Below are 26,169 nucleotides of genomic sequence, written 5' to 3' on the forward strand. Positions count from 1 at the left end.
GTCGCAATGACTCATACCTTCTCTTTGGAGTCGCAATGACTCATACTATCTCTTTGAATGAACGAGGTAGGAACTCCATCATAGTGTGAATGAACCTATCTGGGCATGGCTTCTAGCCGACCTAATACTCTGCTCGTCCACCAAACCACTCTATTGGTTCTATACTCATGCTCTGTGGAATCAGGTATCGAACTTTTAGTGTGCACACCCCCTGACCAGGATTCCAAGCCTGGCGGGCAGTTTCCGACCTCGTAACGTGGGAATACGCCGCGTTACATATACTGGGACCGCAATGTCCATAAAATCATCCGAGAGGACATAGTCCAAACGGGATCCTCCAAAACCTCACCGATATAGATGATACATAAATATATCTCTCATGCATGCAACAACTCTACTACTTCTCAATGCATCAAAGAATGATATGTCACATGCTTATGGCTTTTTGAAAATAATACTTGGGCTCACGTTGGCCCCTTATGCATTTTCGAAATATGACATATGTGAGATCCAAAATACTCTATAACATGCTTCTAAACCATGTATATAAACCATAAAATACTCAAAGATATAATATCATGCTCGGTTTGCAACATAGTAAATTCTATACATTTCTATTAACAAATATGCTTTCTCCTTGATCAAAGATCATATATTAGTCATGCTTGCATAATAAATCATATTCTCAAATGATCATGATTCTCTACTCAATAAAAATAACATCAGATTACAAAGCTAAGCATTTCTCATACACAGAGAACTAAGCAAATATGCATTGTGTAGTAATTTCCTCAACAAATTCATCATAACATGCTCATTTTTTATCCAAATTCAACGAAATCAAAGCTAAAACGTGCGTCGAGACGATCCCGAGGTACCGAGCCACAAAGGCCCGTGACACTTGCCCCGAAACGACACGTAGCTGAGCCACAATGGCCCGGCCACTGCACAGATTCCTCCCAGATCAATACTCAGGGGCCTGGGGCGGGACTCCTCATGAGCCGCCCCATATGCCTCGTTACAATAACGGGCCTAGGCGGCGACCCTTTTCTAAGGTCGTGCCCTAGTCCCATGCAAATCCGGCTCTAGCCGGCGGCCCTCCTGATGGGCCGCAGCTAGGGCCGCAGGTCTGGTCTGGTGCACACTGTGTGTGCACCAGATGACATTTTAATCTGCAAATTTAATCCAAACAAGTCCAAAACATTCTCAACAACTCAAAGACAAATACTAGATCACTTCCAAGCATAAACACAACAAAATCTCATAATTTCTACTCATTTCTACTCAATAACAAAGGCTTCACATAGCTAAAACTTAAGAAGGAGTCCATGGGGTTATACCTCTTGTAGCTTCTTCTTCTTGTATGGATCTCTACCTCCTCTCTACTCAAACACCACCTCCTTCACCACCTAAACATCTCAAACACAACTCAAGACTAATAAACTTCAGAGATTGAAAGCTAAGAGGAGAGGAAACCTTGAGCTAAGATGGAAAATGAATGGAGGAAATAAAGGTGGAAACCTACTGCAAATTTCTCTCTTGCTTCTATCAGACAAGGATTTGGGGAGAGGCAAGGTTGGAGATCAAAGGATCACAAATGAATAGTGTTGTTTATATAGGGTGCAAAACCCTAGGTAGAAAGCAAATGATTGGGTGAGGGCAAAATGGTAAGAATTGGCTAGAAAGTGTTCTCAAGCAAAGGCATTCTTGGAATGAAGTGGTTCACCTAGCATCATGAACCAAGGGCTAGAGTTGCTATTTTACATACTTTGGGGTTGAAAATGAATTTTCTCAAAACGTTATCTAGATGAACCCTTGTTTAAAGTCTTTTTGAATTCTCCCGGTTTCACTCAGATTGATTTCTCGATTTAAGACTTGGTACGCGAAGTACCCGAAAATTTAGAAATTTCGGATAAAATAAGTTTTGGTGTCTAATTAATTTAAAATGTAACAAAAATAGTTTATTCAAACACCAATTTATCGCAAAAATTTTTAATGGAGTGAAAATGGCTATTTTCAGAATTTCTTAAAATTGAATTTATAAAATAAAATTTTGGGTTGTTACACTAAGGCACGAGCATTGCTGAAGGATGGGCAGGCAAAGGCGTACGTTAAAGAAGGATAAGAAAGTTAAATGGTTGAAAGGATTGGACAATTATAAACTCATGAAAAATAAATTATTAAAAACAATTCTAATTATATAACATGAGGGACCAAATGTGCCACATTATGAACCATTAAAAGATTAGATTTGTTCAAATCAATTGAGGGCTTAAATTTACAAAAGTAAAAACAATTAAGGGACCAAAAGTATCGTTTTCTTGAAAGAAAATGTACAAAAGCACGTGCATTGTCAAACTTAAGAGCTGAAATTCAATAGTTCTACCAAGTTACTAGTTCATTTGAATGAAGTTTCAGGAAACACAATTAACATTTTGACAAAGGAAACATTTCTTCATAATAAGACATGAAAAGCAATAGTTTTTTTAGCCATACGCTGTTGAGCTTCTTCAATCTCAAATGATTACCACAAATAATGGCTTATTAGGAATTTAAGATGGAAATTACAAATTGAATAGGCCTCAAAGCATTAAAGTGAATCTGAGAAAGGAAAAAGAAACTATGATAAAAACAAAGAGGAACATTTGTTTCCAGGGAACACAGAATTATGGTTGGCACCTGAACTCAATATAAAATGTAACATAAAAAGGGTAAAGTTGAAATATTTCAAGATAATTTTATATTACCTAAGAAAATAGAGGTAATCACATTATCTTGAAACATTACTGCCACATCTGCTTTGGGATAATATAATATTATTAGATAATCACGTTGGAAAACAATGAATTTTCGACCACCTAAAAGTTATCAAAAATTACTTAAATTCAATCAAAAATTCTTGTTCCGACCACTTTAGAGATCTGCAAAAACATTCATCGTTAAGACCACCACATGCGGTGGTTAAAAATAGCGACCACTATTTATTGGGTGGTCGGAATTTAAGGAACCCAAAAAGACTGGCGGTTTCCTTTATTTCCGACCACCGGTGGTCAGAAACCAATAACTACTTTTTTTAATTTGTACTTTCATAAAAATTCCATACAAATTATCCACTGTTTTAGTAATTTTATAACTAGTAATTTCATAACAATACAACATCACTAAAAAAAAAATTATAGATTTCAATAGCAATTTTAATTACATATAATGTATCAATTCTAATATCCACCTCCAAAAAACTAATTTTCAATTTTAAAATGCTACTTTACAATTCAAAATACTTCCTATATTTATATTCACAAGTAACATCACAAAAAGTTAGAAACTTTGATGAGTTTGATCTATTGTGCTTGCGAAGGAGATTGTGTGCCATCATTCAATCCAAGATCATCTAGCTCAACATCACTGCTTTCATGGCTGCCGGCTCTATCACTTGATTGGAAGCACTGCGGATTTGCACTAAATACAACAACATGTGGTTCCAGCCTTTGTAAGTGCTCAATGATCCTCTGATGTTGCTCTAAGATCCTCTTGTTCTCTTTTTTTAATTGCTTAATTTGTTCTTCACAAGCTGCATGTGAAAATGATTGTCCAGAGTTTGACTTCCTTTGCCTAGTGGGGTAATAGTGTTGGGTATCTGATCCAAATCCAATAATACACGCCTTTGTTGAGACCATCGACTGTCCGACTGCCTCGTATCATGCAGTTGCGTCTCCAAGCTCAGATTGAGTTTGCTGTATTTGAGTTTCATCCTCCTATATTCATAAACATTTTTTAAAACTTATAATATATACTAGTATTTTTTATGCGCGATGCGCAAAAAATAGGTGCCCAATATTAATACATTATATTAAAATTTTAAATTTTTTTAGATTTTAGATATTTAAATTATTCTAAATAATAATAATAATAATAATAATAATAATAATAATAATAATAATAATAATAATAATAATAATAATAATGTAAATCATTTTTATAAATTTGATATTTATATTTATGTAATAATTAACATATAACTCAAATATTTAATGTGTATATATTATTATTAATGAAGAAGATAAGAAAATATATGGTGGATGCATGTGCATGGTAACAATAGTGGAAAAGATAACGAAAGTTATAACGGTAGGGGTTTGTTTGTCCAAAATATTTTAATGTACAACCTTTATAGCATAATGTAAAAAAAAAAAATTTAACGGAAAAAACATATATAAATCAGGAGTATAACTTTCATTCACACTTATTATGTTTTTAGACTAGTTTTTTACGCGCATTGCGCAATCGGGATAATGCCCAATGTTTTTTTTTAAACAAGTACTTTAAAGTATATTAAAGCAAGATTATATTGGAATTGTTCATGCATAGATAATTGAATGTTGAATTTGCGTATTTAAAAAGGTACTTCTAAGTTTACAAATGCAAGATAATATAGTCAAGATTGATTATAATTGTCAATATTGTAATTGTATTGGTATTGTTGAAACCAAATACGAGACATAAGGGGGAGCAAATAAAAATTAGGGCATAAAAATTAAATATATATTAATATTAAAGAGCTAACTGCTGATTGCCAAACAAGAACATTGCGAGATAATTTCCCACTTCAATTTGTTGTGTGATTTGAATACTCTTTTTGCCAATAAATCTCCCAAATAGTTAATAATAATCAATTTGTTGTGTGATTTGAATACTCTTTTTGCCAATAAATCCCCGAAATAACAATAATAACAATAATAACAATAATAATAATAATAATAATAATAATAGTAATAATAATAATAATAATAATAATAATAATAATAATAATAATAATAATAATAATAATAAAAAGAAGAAGAAGAAGAAGAAGAAGAAGAAGAAGAAGAAGAAGAAGGAAGAAGAAGAAGAAGAAGAAGAAGAAGAAGAAGAAGAAGAAGAAGAAGAAGAAGAAGAATAACAATAATAATAATAATAATAATAATAATAATAATAATAATAATAATAATAATCATCTAAACAGCTAATTTTTTCAAATATATTTTTACCAACTGTTAATATAATTCGCTAGTCAAATCCGCTAACGCTAACATCAAACAAGGACATTGCGAGGTAGTTCTCACTTCAATTTGTTGGTGATTTGAATACTCTCTTTGTCAACAAATCCCGTAGTTAATATAATTGACTTTATTAATTATACTTTTTTAATTTTTTCATGGTATTAATAAAATACTTGGTAAATAAATATATAACACTATTTTTTTTATAACTTTGATATTTAATTAAAAAATAGTGCACAAAAAAAAGATAATAGACAATATAGTGAATATAATCAATTGATGAATTTGAATGTAAAGCATTTTTACATTGGAGAAATATAAAGACAATATAACTAATAAAATTATTTCTCTTAATTAATTTATTGATAATGAATAAATTTTTTAATAAAGACATTGTAGGAACAATGTAGCAAATATAATCAATTGATGAATTTGAATGTAAAGAATTTTTATATTGGAGAAAATTAAGACAATATAACTAATGAAATTATTTCTCTTATTTAATTTATTGATAATGAATAATTTTTTTTGAATAAAGACATTGTAGACACATAATTCTAAATTAAAGAAATGCATATGTATTATTTTTTGTTGTAGCTACTAAATTATTATTTTAATTTAATAAGAGTAAAATATAGTACTAATTATGTCAACTTTGATTAGAATGAGGTTCGAACCTAAGAACTTTATTATTGAAATCAATGAGTAAATTAACAGTGAACTAACATAAATTAACGAAAAAGTTAACGGATAATCATATTCATTAAGGAAAAATTAAAATCTGATCAATCTAAGTCATTTATTTGATTAAAAAATTTGACTGCCATTTTTTCTACCCATTATAGGAAAAGTTGTCTTAGTTTCTTATAATTATTAGTAATTTCCTATTCCTATTAGGACTAATTTAGTATCTAGTTTAGTATATATAGAGGTCCATAGAAGTATAGAACACACATTAAGAGAGACAATCTATTGTAATCTTCATTATAATATATTCTTTCTATTATCTTTGTCTTTGATTATCATATATCTAGCTTTTGCTTAACTAGCGAGTGGTGGATATTCTCCACCCGCCAGGTCTCTCGAACCTTCAATCTTAACAATATATAAGAAAGCAAATGTACAAAAGCACGTGCATTGACAAACTTAAGAGCTGAAATTCACAATAGTTCTACCAAGTTACTAGTTCATTTAAATGAAGTTTCAGGAAACACAGTTAACATTTTGACAAAGGAAACATTTCTTCATAGTAAGACATGAAAAGCAATAGTTTTTTTTAGCCATACGCTGTTGAGCTTCTTCAATCTCAAATGATTACCACAAATAATGGCTTATTAAGAATTTAAGATGGAAATTACAAATTGAATAGGCCTCAAAGCATTAAAGTGCATCTGAGAAACTATGATCAAACACAAAGAGGAACATTTGCTTCCAGGGAACCCAGAACTATGCTTTGCAACAGACAACAGCATAATGATACTGATGGATATATTGGACCCGGAGCGAACCGACCCGGAGAGACAGACCCGAGAAGTCCCCCGGCCTAGTCAAGTGGGCCGTGGCCGAGTCGGCCCAAGGCATCTCGGCCTTGGGCCGAGTCCGGCCACGGGTGGGCTCGGTACACCCGAGCCCACCACCATGGACTCGGTACACCCGAGCCCACCACCATGGACTCGGCCACTGAAGGGCCGGTCCATGGTGGACTCGGCTAGGCCGAGCTCGGCAGCTCGGCCGTGCCGAGTCGGCCCGCCTTGGACCCGGTCCCGGGGGACCCGGTCAAAGCGGCCGATCCAACTAACCCCGATTCTAGGGGTGCGGTTGGGGAGTTTGAGCTGATATAAAAGGGCTCCCTCTTGTCCTAACAAGGGACCTGATCACTACCTGATTATTACACAACAAATTCCTAAATTGCTATCTTCTAGCATTATTGTCCTATTAAGTCTTGTAATAGCTTATTAGCGGCAATCAAAACAAATATACGGTCCCCAGCGACCTACGGTCCCTGCGACCTTATTATATCTTTGCATCCAATTATTTATCTCGTACGTATACTTATTCGGGTTTGATAATTCGGGATACCCCCGGGGAATTAAATCCATCATTGGTGCTCTTGTTGAGAGCTGCTGTACAAGCTTAAGCGCTCTCCCCATTATTGTTCATTGACAGCGATGACGAGATCGAGATCCAACTCTCGCCACACCAACGGTTCCCGCGGCACCCAGCTCGTCGCAAACGGGAACGTCCCCAACAGGGCCCCCAGCGTCCAACCGGCCGCCTCCAACAGGTCGGGAGGAGACCTGAGGGCCCAGCTCACCAACCGCCGTAGCAGTGGTGCACCACCCCCCGTGGCTCCCGCTACTACGGCTCCCGCTACCGCTCCAACTCGTGCCCTCATCCAGGAGGGGGTGGCGGTCTTCGAACAAGCCTCCACGGCACTGGCTCGTGTTGCAGCGGGCCTCCGGGCAGAGGAACACGCCGACCTAGGCGCCACCCAAGGGGGCGTGCCGCCGAGCGCCATACCGCCTCCACCTCTCTCCCGGGGGCGCAGCGGGCCGAGCGCCGTGCCACCTCCGGCACGGGCCACACAAGGAGAAGTCAACTCCCCCCGCCCGACGGACAAACGAGGAGGAGGGAGCTCCCGCCAAGACCGTCAGCACGGTGATGATGGAAGGGCCCCAACCCCAACCAGGCCCGCCCTGGAACGGTTGGGCGACCGCGTGTCGGCACGGGACAGGTTGGGTCCGAGGCCGGCGGCCAATGACCCGCCAGCGGCCGAATCGTGCTCCCGCAGGCCGCCACGACAAGCGGCGAGCACCCGGAGGTCGCCAAGTCACGGCCCCCGAGCCCGACCGCAACAGGAGGCGGGCTCGCGTAGATCCCCAGACCGTGAGACCCGAGCTCCCCCGCAACGCGGACAGCCCACCCGGGTGGAGCGAACAGGTGAGACAAATGGCCGAGTCCCGAGCTCCAACCGGGACGAGGTCGAGCAGTTACGGAGAAGGATGGACAAGCTCCAGAAGAAGTTCGATGAAAGGGACGGGTCCTCGGAGTCCCATGACATACTGTCCACCCCGTTCGCGAGTTCTATCATGGAAGAACCCTTGCCCAAGGATTTCCGTTTCCCCGCCATCAAGGCATACTCAGGGACCACGGACCCACGGGCGCACCTCACCAGGTACAGGGCCGCCATGTTGATTACCGAGGCTACCGACGCCATCCTATGCAGGGGATTCTTTGCCACTCTGGACGGGCAGGCACATGACTGGTTCGGGTCCCTGCCAGGGGGATCCATCTCCACCTTCAAGGACCTAACCAAGCAGTTCCTGTCCCACTTTGCCACCAGCATACCAAGGAAGAAGCAGGTTGCCGACCTGTGCGACCTGAAGCAGAAGAGCTCGGAGTCATTAGCCGAGTATCTCAGTAAGTGGAAGAAGGAAGTCATGGGAGTCGCCAACTTCGATGGTAAGTCGGCTATACCAATTTTCAGGAACAATGTGAGGTCGGGTGCTTTCCACCAGGATCTCATCCGGTACCCCCGAAGAACTATGTCGACCTGATGGACAGGGCGGCCAGGTATGCTGACGCCGAAGCTGCCGAGAAGAGAAAAAGGGAGCAGGAAGAAGGGAGAGGTCGGAAGGACAAGGCTCCCCAGGAGGAACGCGGCAGGGCATCTCGGCAGCATCGTCGCGACCACACCGAGGGGCCCAGGCTGAACCCCACACGTTTCCTTACCCCGCTGACGCACCCCGTGAGTGTCATCCTAGCCCACGCGGAGGACCAGGGGATCGTCGAGTTCCCGAAGGAGGAGTGCATGAAGATCTCGGCGAAGGGCGAACCCAAGAAATACTGTCGGTTCCATCGCCAAAAGGGTCATGACACGGACGAGTGCATCCTCCTGAAGAAGCAAATTGAGGAGCTCATCCAGATGGGTTACCTGGGCCACTTCATTAAACGGCCCAGCCAACCCCAATGCCAGGGCCGGGACAACGTATGAAAGAAAGGGAGTGGTGGCTCCGCGCCACCCAACTTGGCACCTCGCAAAAGAGAGCATGGCCAAAGCTCTGAAGAAGACGACAAGACGACGGAGGACTCCCAGCCCCCAAAGAAGTGGTCCATCTATGTCATTTTTGGAGGACCCGAGGGTGGCGACACCCCGGCCGAACGGAAGAAGTGGGCAAGGAGTCTGTACGTCGGGGAGGTGACACAAGCCCCACGAGAGAAGAAGCTACGAAGGGAACCCATCACCTTCACCGATGACGACCTGCCCGAGTTTCCTTGACGCATTCAGGGGGTACCACCAGATCTTTATGGAGGAAGCTGATGAGGAGAAGACAGCTTTCACCACTCCAGAAGGGGTCTACTGTTACAAGGTCATGGCCTTCGGGTTGAAGAACTCGGGTGCCACCTACACCCGGATGGTAGCCAAGGTGTTCAAACAAGTCCTCGGTCGCAACCTACAAGCTTACGTGGACGACATGATAGTGAAGAGCACCGAAGCCAACCTGCACACGGACGACCTAGTTGAGGTATTTTCAATTATGCAACGTTTCAATCTGCGTCTTAACCCCAAGAAGTACACCTTCGGGGTCCACGAGGGGAAGTTCTTGGGGTACATGGTTTCCAAGAAGGGCATAGAGCCCAACCCGGACAAGGTAAAGGCTATCCTGGACATGGAGCCCCCACGGTGTCTCCGGGAAGTCCAGCGCCTCAATGGGCGACTAGCGGCCCTCGGTCGTTTCCTCTCGAGGTCGGCCGAGAGATCTCTGCCATTCTTTGGAGTACTCAAGAAGACCAAGGGGTTCGAGTGGTCTCCGGAGTGCCAAAAGGCTTTCGAGGATCTCAAGACATATCTAATGTCGCTCCCCCCGCTAGCCAAACCCGTCAAGGGGGAGGTCTTGTACTTGTACCTCGGCATCTCCCAGGCCGCAGTCAGCTCTGTGCTGGTCCGGGACGATGACGGGGTCCAACGGCCCGTGTACTACACGAGCCGAGCTCTACGGGGAGCGGAGATCAGGTACACGCCCGTCGAGAAAGCCATATTTGCGGTAGACATCACCACAAAGAAGCTCGGCCATTATTTTCAGGCCCACCCCGTTCACGTCCTTACCAACCAACCCCTAGATGCGGTGTTGAGGGCCTCGGGGTCGGCCAGCAGGTTGGTCAAGTGGGCCATGCGGCTTAGCCAGTACGACATACAATTTCGGACCCGCCCAGCCATCAAGGGGCAGGCACTAGCCGACTTCATAGTCGAGTGCACTGCCCGGGAAGCCACCGAGCAGGCCCGAGATGAAGACGAGGAGTGGTGGACTCTGTCCACAGACGTAGCTTCGGGACCAAAAGGCTGCGGAGGGGGGGTCGTCCTCATCACACCCGAGGGGTTCAGAGCCTACTACGCCCTCCGTTTTGCCTTCAAGCTGTCCAACAACGAAGCCGAGTACGAGGCGCTCCTCGGAGGGCTCCGACTAGCACTAAACATGAGGGTCGAGAAGCTCAAGATCCGATGTGACTCCAGGCTAGTAGTGGGCCAAGTCACAGGAGAGTTCGAGGCAAGTGACGAGATGATGAGGAGGTACCGGGATGTGGTGCTCCAGCTCCTGGGCCAGCTAATAAACTATGAAGTCCTACAAGTACCCCGAGTCCAAAACACGGACGCCGACATGTTGTCCAAGCTCAGCCAGGGGGCCCCGGAGCACATCTCAAAAATTGCCCGAGTCGAAGACTTCGAGAGGTCGAGTCTGGAGTTCTACCCGGTCCTACCGGTACAGAGCCAACCCCCCTGTTGGTTGGACCACCTCAAGGAGTACAAACAGACAGGTATGCTACCTCATGATGAGGTTGATGCCAAGCTAGTGAAGTGGCATGCCCCCACATATGTCATCATGGGGGACACACTCTATAAGAGGTCGTACTACGGCGCCCTACTCCGCTGTTTGTACCCGGACGAAGCCAGGTCGGTCATGGAGGAAATCCACGAAGGAACCTGCTCCGCCCACCAGGGCGCCTTCACCATGGCCCGTCGAGCCATCTTGCAGGGGTACTTTTGGCCGAGAATGGCCAAAGAGTGTGCCGACTACGTAAGGAGTTGCGAGACATGCCAGCACTTTCAGGTCGGCCCCGGCCGGCCCGCCACGAACTACACCCCGATCAGCTCGGTCATCCCCTTCTCCAGGTGGGGGGTCGACATAGTAGGGGCCCTTCCTATGGGGTCGGGCAAAAGAAAGTACCTTATAGTGGCTGTCGATTACTTTACCAAATGGGTAGAGGCGAAGCCGCTGGCAAGCATCACAAGTGCCCGGTGCAAACAGTTTGTCTACCAAGACATTCTATGTCGATTTGGGGTCCCGATACAACTCATCACTGACAACGGGCGCCAATTCGAAGGGCAAGAGTTCGAGGCATTCTGCGCCGAGTGGCGCATCAACCATAGCCGAGTCGCCGTTTGCTATCCACAAGCCAACGGGCAAGTGGAGAACGCCAACCGCACCATAGTAAACGGTTTGAAGAAGAAACTTGAATCCGCAGGAGGAGCATGGGTGGAGGAGCTCGACGCCATCCTATGGGCCTACCGCACCACCCCTAGAAGGGCCACCGGGGAGACACCGTTTTCCTTAGCCTACGGTTTTGAAGCCCGAGCCCCCGCAGAGGCGGTCATACCTTCCCGGCGAGAAGAACAATATGACCCCGACACCAATGAGGAACACCATAGCGCCGACCTCCACATGGTAGATGATAGAAGAGAGGCAGCTTCTATCTGAGCTAAAAACTACCAGCGGCAAACCAAGTCCTACCACGACAAACGAGTGCAACCCCGTTATTTCCAGGTAGGAGACTATGTACTCCGGAGGAGAGAAGCAAGCCAACCCCAAGCCGGAGGGAAGTTCGCCGCAAACTGGGAGGGCCCCTACATTGTGGCAGCGGTGGTCCGTCCCGGCAGCTACAAACTCAAGAACCCCAAAGGGAAGGAGGTACCTAGAGTTTGGAACTTGGAGCATTTATTGAGATATTACCAGTAATCCACCACAAGCCAACTCGACCACACGGAGTTAGCGACATCTCCATTAATGTTTTGCAAATAATGTCATAGGAGGCGGCAGGCCCCCTCCGTTGCTATGAACAGAATAAAGTTATGTAATAAGAAACACCTTTTCTTGTTCACCCATCGCGAAGGGAGGAGTTTTTGTACCCGACTTCCCCAAACATACCCTAAGGGGGCACGAGGTCCGACCTCGCGTACCGACCCCGACGGAGGAGCCCCAGGGTCCAGTCCAACAAGGACTCGACTATCGTGGCTAACGTACCCTAAGGGGGCACGAGGTCCGACCTCGCGTACCAACCCCGACGGAGTAGCCCCAGGGTCTAGTCCGACAGGGACTCGACTATCGTGGCTAACATACCCTAAGGGGGCACGAGGTCCAGCCTCGCGTACCAACCCCGACGGAAGAGCCCCCGGGCCTAATGTTCAAAGAACTCGGTTCGAGCGGCTACCAAAAAAAAAAAAAAAAAATCAGACTCGGACGCGGCCGAGATCCCACTCGGCCAAGGCCGAGTTGCCAGCGACTCGGCCACGACCGAGTCCCAGCAACTCGGCCATACGACATAGCATCTAGAGTAAACTGGTGGGACCTCTGATAAGCCGGCACCACGTGGCCCATCTCCTCTCTCAGCCTGTCCACATCAACTCGGCGCCCTTCCCTCTCCTGACCCAATAGCTGGGTGAGCTCGGCGACCCGTCCCTCAAGAGTCCCAGTGCACGCCCGGAGCGCCTCATGACTTCCACAAAGGGAAGTGCAGTGGAGAACAGCCTGTCAAGCCACAAAGAAGGAAATACAAGTTAGAGATAACATGAGAATCATAAAGTCTTGTTGACACCAAAAACGGACTCACCTCTATCAGATGGTTATACATGGCCCCCTCGTCAGTGACAGCCGGACCTCTAGAAGTGACCAAGTCCTGGAGGAGCGTACGGAGGCGTGGGAGATCGCCCAGTCCTGACTGGCGTGAAGGAACGGGGGGTGCCCGCAGTGGGGCGGGGGGTGGAGGCAGTGGAGCCACCGGCCTAGTAGGACGGGGGGGGGGGGGGGGGGGGATCGCTGGCCCAGTAGAACGAAGACGCATCGAGGCCTCACCCCCCTCGGCAGCTCTCTGGCGCTTCCTCTCTCGATCCCTCTCTCGGTACCTCGCAACCCGATCACCCATCAAGGGAACGTCTCCTGCAGCCCGATCACCCATCAAGGGAATACCTCCTGCAGACCACCAGTCAGAATATAATCAAAACATAAGGGGATGTCACAAGAGCACGAAGATAGCTTAGACGGAGGAGGACCAACCTCTCGGCGTAGCCATGGTAAGCTCGAGCTCGGACTCAGGCAGGACCTCAGGAGTAGGAGTCGGCCCCGCCGAGGCCGAGCCGAGGGACTCGTCCCGATCTCGTGGTAAAAACTCGAAGACCATGTCATCCGAGTTCTCATCTCCGGAGGGCGAGTCCACAGCAATGGGCACGGGCTCATCTGCAGGGGGACCCGGCAAGGGGGGAGGAAGCGGGGCACCCCGGGCAAAGCCTAAACCCGCCAGGCTCTCCTCGGTCACCATCGGGGTGATGTAGATGATGGGACCACCCCGTCGGAAGATACGGACGTCTTCTAGCAAGGCGGCTCCTTTCCTAGGGGTAACATGCTTCCGGAACCGGGGACTCCAAGGTGACACGAAAGGAAAGTCGGGGCCCACGGAGACATACACAAACTTGGGTTTCCAGTTGTGGTTGGAAGAGTTGAGATCTTGGAAGGTTTTCAAGCGGGCACGGGCCGAAAAGGACACCCACCCCTTGCTAGAACGACCCGTGGAGTTGGTGGCTTGGAAAAGATAATTGAAAAGGTCGAGGTAGGGTATGACCCGCACCTCTCTACATCTAAGGAGAAAGGCCAAGAGGACACAATGCGAGTTAGGGACTAGTTGTCCCGGGGCAATCTCGTAGTAATTGAGGAGGGACACGACAAAGGGATGGAGTGGGAAACGCAACCCGTATGAAAGAGAAGCGACGTGCACCCCAAAGAAGCCGGCTCGAGGCGGGACGGTCACATTATCATCCGGCGAGGGAGCCAACACCTCGACACCCGGACCCACTAGTTGAATGGCCTTCTCGTGTTGAGACGATGAGAGGCGGGCCAAGGTGGTAGCAGGGACGTGCGGGTCGAGGTCGGTATACCCGACCTCGACCTCAAGAGGGCCCGTAGCGGTCGAGTCCTCCCCAAGGGACTCGGACCCCTCGGGGAGATGTGGGAGCTCGTCCTCTAGTGGAATCGAGCCGTTCGGAGAGTGAGGGGAGTTGGGGTCGCTCATATCGATTTCACTCTCGTCTATGGAGTCTAGAACCCCGAGATCAAAGCTAATAGACATGCAAAGGTGGCAAGGAGGGGCAACACGGCTGCACCGAGTTAACTCGATCGAGCTTTCGGCCGGGTCAGCCGAGTCGAGGGCCGAGTCGGCCGAGTCGACAGCCGAGTCGAAAAACGGCCGGGTCATCCGAGTCGAGGGCCGAGTCGGCCGAGTCAACAGCCGAGTAAAAAAAAAATGTGCGAAAGGCGGGATTCGATACCACGAAGAAAGAAGGGGAGAAGAAACAACTAACCGAACTCGGGACGAAACTTGGAGACCCGGAGAAGAGCTTGTGACCCTAGGAGGAGCTTGAGAGATTTTTGGGTGTTGTGGGAGTGGTATGGCCGAAAAAGAGGAGAGAAAAGGGGGTTTTTATAGGGGATGGATGGTGGAAAAGATGGGGAAGAGGAAGGGTTGACCAAAAATTCAAAATTTGAGAAAGTGCATTAGGAAAGGAAAAGATGATGGGGATGGGAAGTAGATTTGATGGGAATAAAAAGGGGGGATTCTCAAGATTTTCTAGGGAAGGAGTTGCATTTCGAGTGAGATTCTACTATATCTGAGGAGGATTTTTCTGAGGAAAATTCTATCCGCAACAAGAATTTTACCTGGACGAGGTTGGCCAATTTTCAACTCGGGACAAGTGCACAGGAGCCGGCTCGCAAGGTATCTACTCCCTATCGTTGTCGACTTATCACAACGAAGAGAGTGGGGGACTCGTGATGGATATATTGGACCCGGAGCGAACCGACCCGGAGAGACGGACCCGAGAAGTCCCCCGGCCCAGTCAAGTGGGCCGTGGCCGAGTCGGCCCAAGGCATCTCGGCCTTGGGCCGAGTCCGGCCACGGGTGGGCTCGGTACACCCGAGCCCACCACCATGGACTCGGCCACTGAAGGGCCGGTCCATGGTGGACTCGGCTAGGCCGAGCTCGGCAGCTCGGCCGTGCCGAGTCGGCCCGCCTTGGACCCGGTCCCGGGGGACCCGGTCAAAGCGGCCGATCCAACTAACCCCGATTCTAGGGGTGCGGTTGGGGAGTTTGAGCTGATATAAAAGGACTCCCTCTTGTCCTAACAAGGGACCTGATCACTACCTGATTATTACACAACAGATTCCTAAATTGCTATCTTCTAGCATTATTGTCCTATTAAGTCTTGTAATAGCTTATTAGCGGCAATCAAAACAAATATACGGTCCCCAGCGACCTACGGTCCCTGCGACCTTATTATATCTTTGCGTCCAATTATTTATCTCGTACGTATACTTATTCGGGTTTGATAATTCGGGATACCCCCGGGGAATTAAATCCATCAGATACACTTGCTATTACGATATCCTTGTCAATTTTGAGTGAAATCACCAAACAATTAGAATTGAATGGCATCAAGAATTGACCTATACATACCTGTGCACCATACAGCATATCTCTCCATATTGTAGCATTATTTGGATCATAGATTCTGTTTACACATTCCAATTTAAAATGCCTTCCCTATAATACCCAAAAGTAAATTAGCAAAGAACAAAATCCTTTAACTAAAACACATAAGAAACAATTGGCAGAAAGTGTTCAAACCTCCAAGAGAATACTGTTATACTCTGGGGGCAAATCATAAACAAGGATGGGTGGCCTTCTCTTCTCCACCACAACTTCAATATTAACAGGATTCCCTGTGGCATTCACATTATCTGGAATGTTTACTTTGGGTGGTCGAGGACAGAACAGAGGGAGCATTGCAATCTGCCCCAAACCAACCAGTGTGACACTGCAGATAAGCAGGTAGGTATTTCGTCAATTGCTAAAAAGTAAGAGTGTTGTACTCAAAAACAGAAGAAGTTGTGCTATGCCAGGATTCCTAGGAAGAACTTGGATGTTTGCATTTAAAGGGTCAAATGGTAAAATTAACAAATCAATACGATAAGTTTTCAAAGTTATACTTAATTAGCCTTGCAAATCAATATCAATCTAATAGAGACAACAAAATAACCAAGCAATTCTTCTTACCTCTACATCTCCAATACTTGAGACTAGCAGCTTTCTAGCTTGAAATTTATTCAATTAGCATATACCAATCTGCAAAAGCATAGTTGTACTTGGGATTAATTGCAAAGAAGAAAAGAAACAGAGATGTAAAATAGTATATTAATCATCCCATATAGGCACCAGATGATATATGAATTTACTTTCTTGGCAGCTTGCCCCAGTCACCAACATTAGATCTTGAGCCCATGTTTCAGTACCATCTCTTACCAACTTCTGGATACTCTGCAGTAGTAATTATAATGATGCCGTAGTAAGTTTATTGCATTCATGAGGAATCATTAACTTTTAACCAAAGAAAGTAATTACATGAGCTATTTATCTCCTCGACAACACTACAGTGACAAAACCAGGTTAAGGAAAATTGAAGGATCTGTGAAAAATAATGCAGAAAACAAAATGAGATCAGAAAAGTAAAATAGTATTTGATTTTGTAAGCAAGAATCTTAGCCTTCAGAATTCTGCGTTAACTACTTCCCATACTTTTTATCTTTGAATTAATAGAATATAACTAGTAGTTCAATAGTTGTGAAGTTAAAATAAAAAGTAACAGCAGTCTAATATTCTTTCTGTTAAAAAAAAATTCATTCTTCTGCACTTTCTGCAACCTCTTTGAAGAATACAATTTTTGCAGGTTCTGCAAGCAATTTCAAGAATAAGATGAATCTTAGTCTAGAGCACTCAGTAGCTTAAAATAAAATGGTAAAGAAAATCACCTGAAGACTGACTACAGGATTTGAAAACCTTCTCTTTGAAACCAGGATCGCTATAAAATCTTTGATTTAATGCCTTTCAGAATGCCTGGAATGGATGTAATCAATCTCATGAAGAAGTTTTACGATTATAATCAGCCTTGCAAATCAATAGCAAGTACTAAGAGGCAGAACTGTTGAACAATATATATATATATATATATATATATATATATATATATATATATACATATATATACACATGTGTGTGTGTGTAGTCTCACTATGAATTTAAAGTTTTAGTTGAAACGAAATACATCCTTCAATTAGAAGGAAATAATGAAGCAATTCTTCTTTCCTCTAGATCTTTAATACTTGATCACTAGCAGCTTCCCAGATTGAAAAATTTTGAAAACGGTATTTAATTGACATACCAATCTGCAAAAGCACATTAGTAGTCAGGAATAATTGCAAGAGGTAGAGAAAAGAAACAGAGATGTATAGTATGATCATCACATATATGCACCAGATGAAATAGCAGAGACAGAACAAATAACCAAGAAATTCCGTTCACATCTCCGATAGCTTGAGCACTACCAGCTTCCCAGTTTGAAATTTTTCTACAAGCTAAGATAGGTGCAGATTTAAAGTGGTTGTTGATCTTAATTGTCAAGTAATCAATCAGCTTAGAAACATCACTACTTCAAGTTCATAAGCATTTCCCATCTTCTACTAAGACAAGAACAAAGAACAAAGCCCACATGGCTAGCTTTGGGATACGCATTCTCATCAGATGGAAACCAACCAGTGAGTGCCTGCAAGCAAGAAGACTTTGGAAGAACCATTTACTCTACTTTCACTTCACTATGTCTATATCTATAACTTTGCAAGAATGATATTAAGGTATCACACAAAACTCCTTGCTTTCTCAAAACTGATATCTTTGATTTCTAAAAGAACACGAGCATATATGAACCTCTAGGCAACTTTTAATTTTCTTTTTGATTTTGTTCTATCAAAAATTCAGATATTTGATTTTTATTGTGTATCATATTTTGAACAGGTGTAGCGCACAAGCTCTTCCCAGCCATGTTCTACAAGTGCACATTCATCTGCACAAAAAAGGAAAATGTAGTACCCACCGCTACAAGTGCCTTCAAGTGCACTCCAAGTTGCAATAAACCTTTTAAAATTCTCCTCACTACCCTGTTTACAAGGTAAAGAGTGCAAAACACATCATCGTCATCATAAAAATAGATTTCTTAGTCATCAAAGAGGTGTGAGTTTTGAGAGCTTCTCCATTATTTATTTCATACTTTGAGTTGTTGCCGTGTTGGCAAATTGAAAGTTTCATTCATTTGAGTAATACAATATAAGTAGTAGTTAATGTGGTTCAATAGTTATTAAGTGAACATACAAAGCAACATTAGTCTAATATAATTCTTGTTGGGGAATAGGCCTGTTTCTTCTGAAGGGTCTGCAAACACTTTGAAGAATACTAGTTTTGCAAGTTCTACAAGCTATTTCTAGAATGTGATGCATCTATAGTCTAGAGAATTCAACTGCTTAAAACAAAATGGTTAAAATCTCACCTGAAGAATTACTACAGGATCTAAAGCCCTTCGCTTGAAACAAGGATCACAGTTAAACAAAATGAGATCAAAAAAAGAAATAGAAACAAGTTTGTAAAGGATATATGGAATAGAAAAAGAAATAATTGAGAATGGATCATATGGTGTAGCTTCTAACCTCAAAAATGGTATTTCCCCTTTCAACTTGCCAGTCTCGAATATGCTTCGCAAAAGCAACCACAGAAGTGTTACACTGATCCAACTTAATTGACAATAGGGTCAAATTTTCTGTTAAACACAGAGGGAACTCTTCCAAACAATAACATCTCAAGGCTAATCACTTGAGAAATCACCATCACCTGCCCAATGCTTGAGTTTATTAGCTTCAAGAACGAAGAATCTTAGTCTACAGAATTCTCCTTGAGTTGGACTCACCCAAGATACTGTTTGCAAATTCCACTTTTCCCTTCTTGGAGAGTTGGAGGATTTACCGTATATAAATTGTAATGGCTCCCAAATTCTGAAAGGCAATGGTATGCATTAAATACTTGAAGCAAATGGGTAGTACACATGAAGACAGTCGTATGCATTAAATACTCGAAGCAAAACCTATTTCATACTTGAAGCAAAACCTATTTCAATCAGTAGCATATAGTAAATCATTCACTCTGCTTTATCTTCATTATTTCTATTATCTATAACTTTGCAGATATGATATTACAGTATCACAAAAAACTCACTTTTTTTTCAAAAGCGATATCTTTGATTTCTAAAAGAACACTAACAATATATATGTCCTCTACTCAAATTTTATTTTACTTTTTGATGTTCTATGAAAAGTCAGGCAATTGATTTTATTGAATATCATATTGCTAGTCGCTAGACAAGCTCTTCCCTTGTGCCTCAAATGCAAATTCATCTTAACAAGAAAAAACAATGCATTACCTTAGCCTCCATGTACTCCAAGTTGAAGAACATCAGTCCAATATAATTTCTCTGTTATAGAACTTTGCATTCTCTGATCTGTTGGGGAAAGGCATAACTGTTCTGCAACTTCTTTAAAGAATATGATTTTTCTGCAAGCAATTTCAAGAATACAATGCATTTGTCATCTAGAGCATTTGGCATCATAAAATAAAATGGTAAAAACAATTACTTGAAGACTGACTACAAGATTTGAAAGCCTTCTCTTTGACACCAGGATCACTGTAAAATCATGGATTTGATGCCTTATAGAATGCATGAAATGAATGTAATCAATATCATGAAGTGTTAAGAATTATACTTAGCCTTGCAAATCAATATCAATTACAAGTTTTAAGCCCACTCAAATGACTCAATCTCAACTTCTCCAATAGGAAATGAAACATAGACATAGACCAATTTTAAGGGTTACAGTGCAGCAAATAGAAATTAAAATAATTAGCTTCTCAAGCCCTTCCAAATAGTCAAGACAATTCACAAGGCAATTGTGATCAATGATAGCACTTGGAATTTTCTGCTATGTAACAAGGGGAGAAGAGCACCAAACAAGAAATCTATGTTACAAATTGAAGATCAATTGATGACATAATGAGGAACAAAATTCGTGTTGATGACATCATGAGGAACAAATTCATTTGTAACCTTCAATTATCTGAATAAGGTAGCAATACCATTTCATGTCATTTCATTTGGCATGGAGATGTAAATGCCATAATATGGTGATATGTAGGTAATTTTAATAATAAGGCATTCAAACTATTATAACTTAATTAAATACACCTTGAACTCCTCAATCATGAGATTTACTTCAAAAATATTCCATTATGCTTCAGTCAAGAAATCATAAAACTCATATAGAGATTCATATTTTGGGTGCTTCTTGTTAATGTACTCGTGCACTATTCTGGTTTTAAAAACCTTCCACCGCTGCCCAACAACCTTTAATATTGTTTCTCTCAATTGATCATGTATGTTGAACACTTTCTAGCTGCACACAAGAAAAAAACTCACACAATCAATAGTCAATAATTATTTTTAAACTAATAAGGTAAAAATCAATATGTAGAAGTATTGTAGACCTTAACATAATCCCAAATTGTATCCTTCAATCCTTTGTCAACTTCATGTCAATCACTGATATTAATATCCAAATGCAACCGAACCGAAGTGTCAATGCAAGACTTGAAGTTCTTCATAAACTGGCCGACTAGTCTATGATACTCATCAAACTCAACACTTATTACTTCATATACCTTCTTTTTCAATCTCTTGCAGGTTGTGGGACTTCTCGTCTTAGTGATGTAGGATAATGGAAAGAAGAAGAACACAAACAATATAATTCAAACTCAAGGGCTTTCAATAATATTCAAAACTTGAACTTCTGAATACAAAAACTTATTTAAATAGAAAACTAAGATAGAACAGTTGCAAATATTAAAAGCATGCATGGGAAAGGTAAAATTAACATAAAGAGAATTACAATTTACAAATATTAAATATATTTAAAGCTAATCGAAATTTCCAATAAAACTAGCCACCAAACTCCATGTCTCTTAGACTTCATGCATTTGACCATCATTGCCTCAATTCATGTACTGCATCACTTAGGCTATGATTTGATGAGGATACGATATATCTGAATGAATAATAATGAGTCTGTACAGGAGTATATATAGTAGTGAATAGTAAACCTATTACAAGACAAATACTAATAATAATAGGTAACGAATACTAATTACTAATAATAATAGGTAACGAATACTAATGATGATAGAGTCCTAATACTCCCCCTCAAGCACAAGGTGGACTAGCAACAACATTGAGCTTGCCACATAGAGTAGAGAAACGCGGACCAGGGAGAGCTTTAGTGAACACATCAGCGAGCTGATCCTTTGTGAAAATGAAGCTAACCTGCAACTCCTTCTTCGCCACTTTGTCACGAACAAAGTGGTAATCAATTTCCACATGCTTCGTACGAGCATGGAACACCGGGTTGGAACAGAGATAAGTCGCACCCAAATTATCACACCAGAGAGTGGGAGGAGCAGCCAATGACACTCCAAGCTCGTGCAACAGAGAAACCAACGAGGTGACCTCCGCAGACACATCAGCCAGAGCCTTGTATTCAGCCTCTGTAGACGAACGAGCAACCGTGCGTTGCTTCCGACAAGACCAGGAAATCAGATTGCCACCAAGAAAAACCGCAAAACCACTAGTAGACTTCCTATCAGCTGGATCACCAGCCCAGTCCGAATCCGAAAAGGCATGAACCGCAACAGAGGAGGAAGGACGAATAAAAAGACCAAAGTGCAGAGTTCCTTTTACATACCGCAGAACACGTTTGAGCATAGCCCAATGCTCAGTGGTTGGAGAGTGCATATGCTGACAGACCCGATTCACGGCAAAAGAGAGATCCGAACGAGTAACAGTAAGATACTGTAGAGCCCCAGCAAGACTGCGATACTGCGTGGGATCCGCATAGGGAACCACAGAATCAGAAGAAGGTCGGGACACAGGAACCGGAGTAGCCAACGGTTTACAGTCCACCATACCTGCACGGCTCAAAATATCTCGCATGTATCGCTGCTGAGAAAGAAACAAACCACCATCCTTGGAGACCGTCTCAATGCCAAGAAAAAAAGACGGAGCACCCATGCCACGAATCTTAAACTCCGAGGCTAAGTCAGTAAGAAGCCGAGTAACACACGAAGCATCAGACCCCATAACAAGGATATCATCAACATAGACAAGCAAATATAAACAAATAGAGGCACGAGTATAGATGAATAAAGAAACATCAGTCTTGGAGGGTGAAAAACCAACCGACACCAAGAAAGCATGCAACCTATTGAACCACGCTCGAGGAGCCTGCTTAAGACCATAGAGTGACCTCTGTAACAAACACACATCATCCGGCCGTGACTGGTCTTCATAACCGGGCGGCTGTCTCATGTAAACTGTCTCTGCAAGATTACCATTGAGGAAGGCGTTGTGAACATCCAACTGCCGAATGACCCAACCGCGAGAAACGGCTAAAGAGAGAAGAAGCCGCACGGTGGTGGGTTTGACAACAGGACTGAAAGTCTCAAAAAAGTCTTGCCCAGCGACTTGATTGAAACCCTTTGCGACCAATCGAGCCTTGTGCTGCTCAATCGTGCCATCGGCCTTGCGCTTCGTTCTGAACACCCATTTGCACCCCACAACATTCATGCCAGGTGTACGACTAACCAGACGCCAAGTGTGATTCTGGAGCAAGGCATTAAACTCAAGATCCATGGCCTCACGCCACTCCGGATACCGAACTGCCTGAGAATAACAAGTCGGTTCAGGAACAGTCATAAGAGCCACATGCTGCGTCGGTCCTTGAGAACGGGTTGCCATGACATGAGACCGAGGCTGAACAGGCTTCGCCGTACGGCGGCCTCGCTTGGGCGCAGTAGGAGCACCCGAGACCGCCCCTTTCGGAGCCGTAGCAGTCACGGTGCGAGAATCTGAACCAGCTGCGGCAGCCCCGGAATCCGCGTCCAACTCCGGATGAGGATCAGGTCCAGTGGGACAAACATCGGAGCCAACACCAACCCGAACGGCACCAACACCCACGGCTCAACCGGGCGAGAGCTAGAGACCTGAGAAGGCATAGAAGAAGCAAACGGATATACGGTCTCATCAAACCGTACATGACGACAAATGAATACCTTGTTAGTAGCAGGATCTAAACAACGATAGCCACGAAACGAAGACGGATAACCAAGAAACACACACGGGAATGACCGATACTGCAACTTGTTACGATTGTACGGGCGCAACAGAGGATAACAGAGACAGCCAAACACACGCAAGAAGGAATAAGAAGGATTAGAATGATGCAAACGATAATGAGGACTGACATTGTCTAGAACTCGAGTAGGCATTTTATTGATGAGATAGACTGCAGTCTCAAAGGCATAATCCCAATATCGCTGTGGAACCGAAGCCTGAGCCAAGAGAGCCAGACCCGTTTCCACAACGTGACGATGCCGACGCTCAACTCTACCATTCTGCTCATGGGTATAGGCACAAGATTGCCTATGATTGATACCCAAAGAGACAAAAGTACGGTGCAACCGTTTATACTCTCCCCCTAAATCAGATTGTATAGAGACAATCTTACGACCATATGAACGCTCAACTAGTGACCGAAACTGCTCGAAGATAGCATACACATCAGTTTTTAATCGCATAGGATAAAACCATACATTGCGTGTGTAGTCATCAACAAACAAAACAAAATAACGAAAACCATTGACAGAAAGAAAAGGCGCTGGGCCCCAAATATCAGTATAAATAAGCTCTAAAACATGCGACGTAGTAGTATTGACACGAGGCAAGGGAAACCGAGATGATTTCCCAAGCATACAAGCACGACACGACACCGAACTATTACTAAAACTAGAATCAATGGAACACGAATTCAAAATCTGCCGCAAGACACGAGGATGAGGGTGACCCAACCGACCATGCCAAACGTTAGAGGAGACACGCGAAGCCACTAACGCAGCGGGACTCGAATGAGAAACAGGCCAAGAATAGAGACCCCCCGAAGTAGGGATGTCAATCGGGCCAGCCCACTCGGTTTCGGATTAGCCCTGTCGGGTTGTCGGGCTAATCGGTTCGGGCTAATCGATTTATTAATATTTTATTCTCGGGTTCGGTTTGGCCCTAACCCTAAACTTCGGGTTGTCGGGCTAATCGGGCGGGTTGAACCATCGAAAAAAAAAATTAGAAACTAAAAGTGAGTATTCATATTTAGAGTACGGATGACAACGGGGCGGGGCGGGAAGTATACTCCCCATCTCCGTCCTCAACGGGAAATTGAAAATAGTCCCTATCTACGTTCCCGCGGAGAATTTGACGGGGACGAAAAATCTCGTCCTCATCAATTTTTAGTTAAAATATTTTATTAATGTTGTTTTAAATTTTAAAAAATTAAAAACTTAAGTTTTAATTTAAATTATATATATATATATATATATATATATATATATATATATATATATATATATATATGTATTTATTTTTAATTATAATAATTATTCCATGTATGTTAGGTTTCACATCACTTCTATAATATAGAATAGTTTTCAATAGTTCGGGTTGTCGGGCTAGCCCTATCGGGCCACGGGCTAATCGGTTTCGGGCTCGTCGGGCTAATGTGTTTTATCGGGCTAGCCCGTTCGGACCATAGCCCTGTCGGTTTCGTTTTTTATCGGGTTGGCCCATCGGGTTCGGGCTAAATTGACATCCCTACCCCGAAGCCTGCCTTCTATACAAAACTTCCCTGGTTGAACGATCCTTCACAAAGAAACAATCAGGGTGAAATTCAAAGAATACATTATTATCACGGGCAAACCGTTGCACAGATAATAAAGACGCAGAAAGCCCAGGAACAAAAAGAACATCAGACAACCGAAACAGTGTTTTAGAAGAGGCTACCGAAGACGAACTAGTACCAACAATAGGTAAACACTTACCGTCACCAACACGAAGATGATCCGGACCGTTATAAGAGACCGTCGAGGACATCAAAGACGGATCTGGGGTGGCATGGTTCGACGCACCAGTGTCGGGAAACCATTGCTGAGTGCTAACCGAAGCCGCATCATCCACAGGATATGCAACATGCGCTCTCGGCCCCGGAGCTCCATCGTACCAGCGAAAGCACGAAGCGGCCGAATGGCCCTCGCCGGAGCAGATCTGGCACTGGACAGCCCCGGCACCGCCACGACCACGGCCACGCCCTTTGCCGCGACCACGGTCGCGGTTGCCGCCTCCACGCTGCTGCCCGCCCGAACGGCCTCCACCTCGCTGAGCCGCCATGGCGACCGGAGCAGCAGCAACATTACCAGCATCATCGGCACATATTAAAGCCTGCGAAACAAGAAAATCGGATAGCTCGGGCAGAGACACCGGAGCACCCCTTGTGTGCGACGCCACCAAAGGACGATATTCGGACCGCAAGCCTCGGAATATATACATATTCTGATCCTCTAGCGTCACCGGACGGCCGGCAAGCGCTAAATCCTCGATAAGCACCTGCGCACGGCCAAGATAGTCCGGGATCGAAGCATCCCCCTGCCGTAATCCTTGCAACTCGCCCACCAACCGGAGGGCACGAGCCCGTGTAGTCGAACCAAGAACCTGTTCGATTGCCAACCACAAATGCCGAGAAGTGGACTTACCGATTGCGAGGTGCATCATCTCGTCGGACAAGGATGAGATTAATAAGGAGAGCACGGCCTTATCTTGACGGAGCCATGCACTCCGAGCAGCGGAAGACGAAGCTGACGAAGGCACGGCAGGAACAGTTCCCTCGGCAGGCGGCACGGCAAGCGCGGTGATCGGCGGACATACCGAAGTACCATCGACAAAACCCAACAACCCTTGGCCATCCAAGAACGGAAGAAGCTGAGTACGCCAAAACAAAAAATTGTG

General features: G+C 44.1%; 3 protein-coding genes and 1 long non-coding RNA gene across 4 annotated transcripts in view; 2 read left to right on the forward strand and 2 right to left on the reverse strand.

Moving 5' to 3' along the window:
* Positions 1-3,162: 3,162 nt before the first annotated feature.
* Positions 3,163-26,169, reverse strand: part of LOC109168126 (putative late blight resistance protein homolog R1A-4) — an 82,642-nt gene continuing 59,635 nt past the window's right edge. The window contains exons 5-9 of the mRNA XM_019317173.1: positions 16,595-16,676; positions 16,416-16,484; positions 15,987-16,176; positions 15,816-15,902; positions 3,163-3,755 (exon numbers count right to left, since the gene is read on the reverse strand). Of these exons, the coding sequence (XP_019172718.1) occupies positions 16,462-16,484; positions 16,595-16,676 (105 nt within the window). The 3' untranslated portion in view covers positions 3,163-3,755; positions 15,816-15,902; positions 15,987-16,176; positions 16,416-16,461. The remainder of the gene's footprint in view (positions 3,756-15,815; positions 15,903-15,986; positions 16,177-16,415; positions 16,485-16,594; positions 16,677-26,169) is intronic.
* LOC109168097 lies at positions 8,042-9,033 on the forward strand. The gene is made up of 2 exons (XM_019317143.1): positions 8,042-8,501; positions 8,558-9,033. Exons 1-2 carry the CDS (start codon positions 8,042-8,044, stop codon positions 9,031-9,033), a joined length of 936 nt encoding a protein of 311 aa, XP_019172688.1.
* Positions 9,293-11,794, forward strand: LOC109168098. Its single transcript, XM_019317144.1, has one exon. It carries the CDS (start codon positions 9,293-9,295, stop codon positions 11,792-11,794), a length of 2,502 nt encoding a protein of 833 aa, XP_019172689.1.
* On the reverse strand, positions 17,422-21,173 carry LOC109168130. Its single transcript, XR_002051989.1, has 7 exons — positions 20,778-21,173; positions 20,479-20,686; positions 19,660-20,212; positions 18,893-19,234; positions 18,736-18,768; positions 17,718-17,973; positions 17,422-17,581 (listed from the first exon to the last, which is right to left on the reverse strand). It is a non-coding gene; the product is annotated as an uncharacterized LOC109168130 (long non-coding RNA).

Source organism: Ipomoea nil, unplaced genomic scaffold, assembly GCF_001879475.1.
Source record: "Ipomoea nil cultivar Tokyo-kokei standard unplaced genomic scaffold, Asagao_1.1 scaffold3172, whole genome shotgun sequence".
NCBI lineage: Eukaryota > Viridiplantae > Streptophyta > Magnoliopsida > Solanales > Convolvulaceae > Ipomoea > Ipomoea nil.

Bases quoted from the DNA above. Each gene is read 5' to 3' on its own strand.
- LOC109168097 (XM_019317143.1), top strand. From the start codon at position 8,042: ATGGACAAGCTCCAGAAGAAGTTCGATGAAAGGGACGGGTCCTCGGAG. The intron at 8,502-8,557 runs GTAAGTCGGCTA...GCTTTCCACCAG, and splicing joins GGGAGTCGCCAACTTCGATG to GATCTCATCCGGTACCCCCG.
- LOC109168098 (XM_019317144.1), top strand. From the start codon at position 9,293: ATGACGACCTGCCCGAGTTTCCTTGACGCATTCAGGGGGTACCACCAG.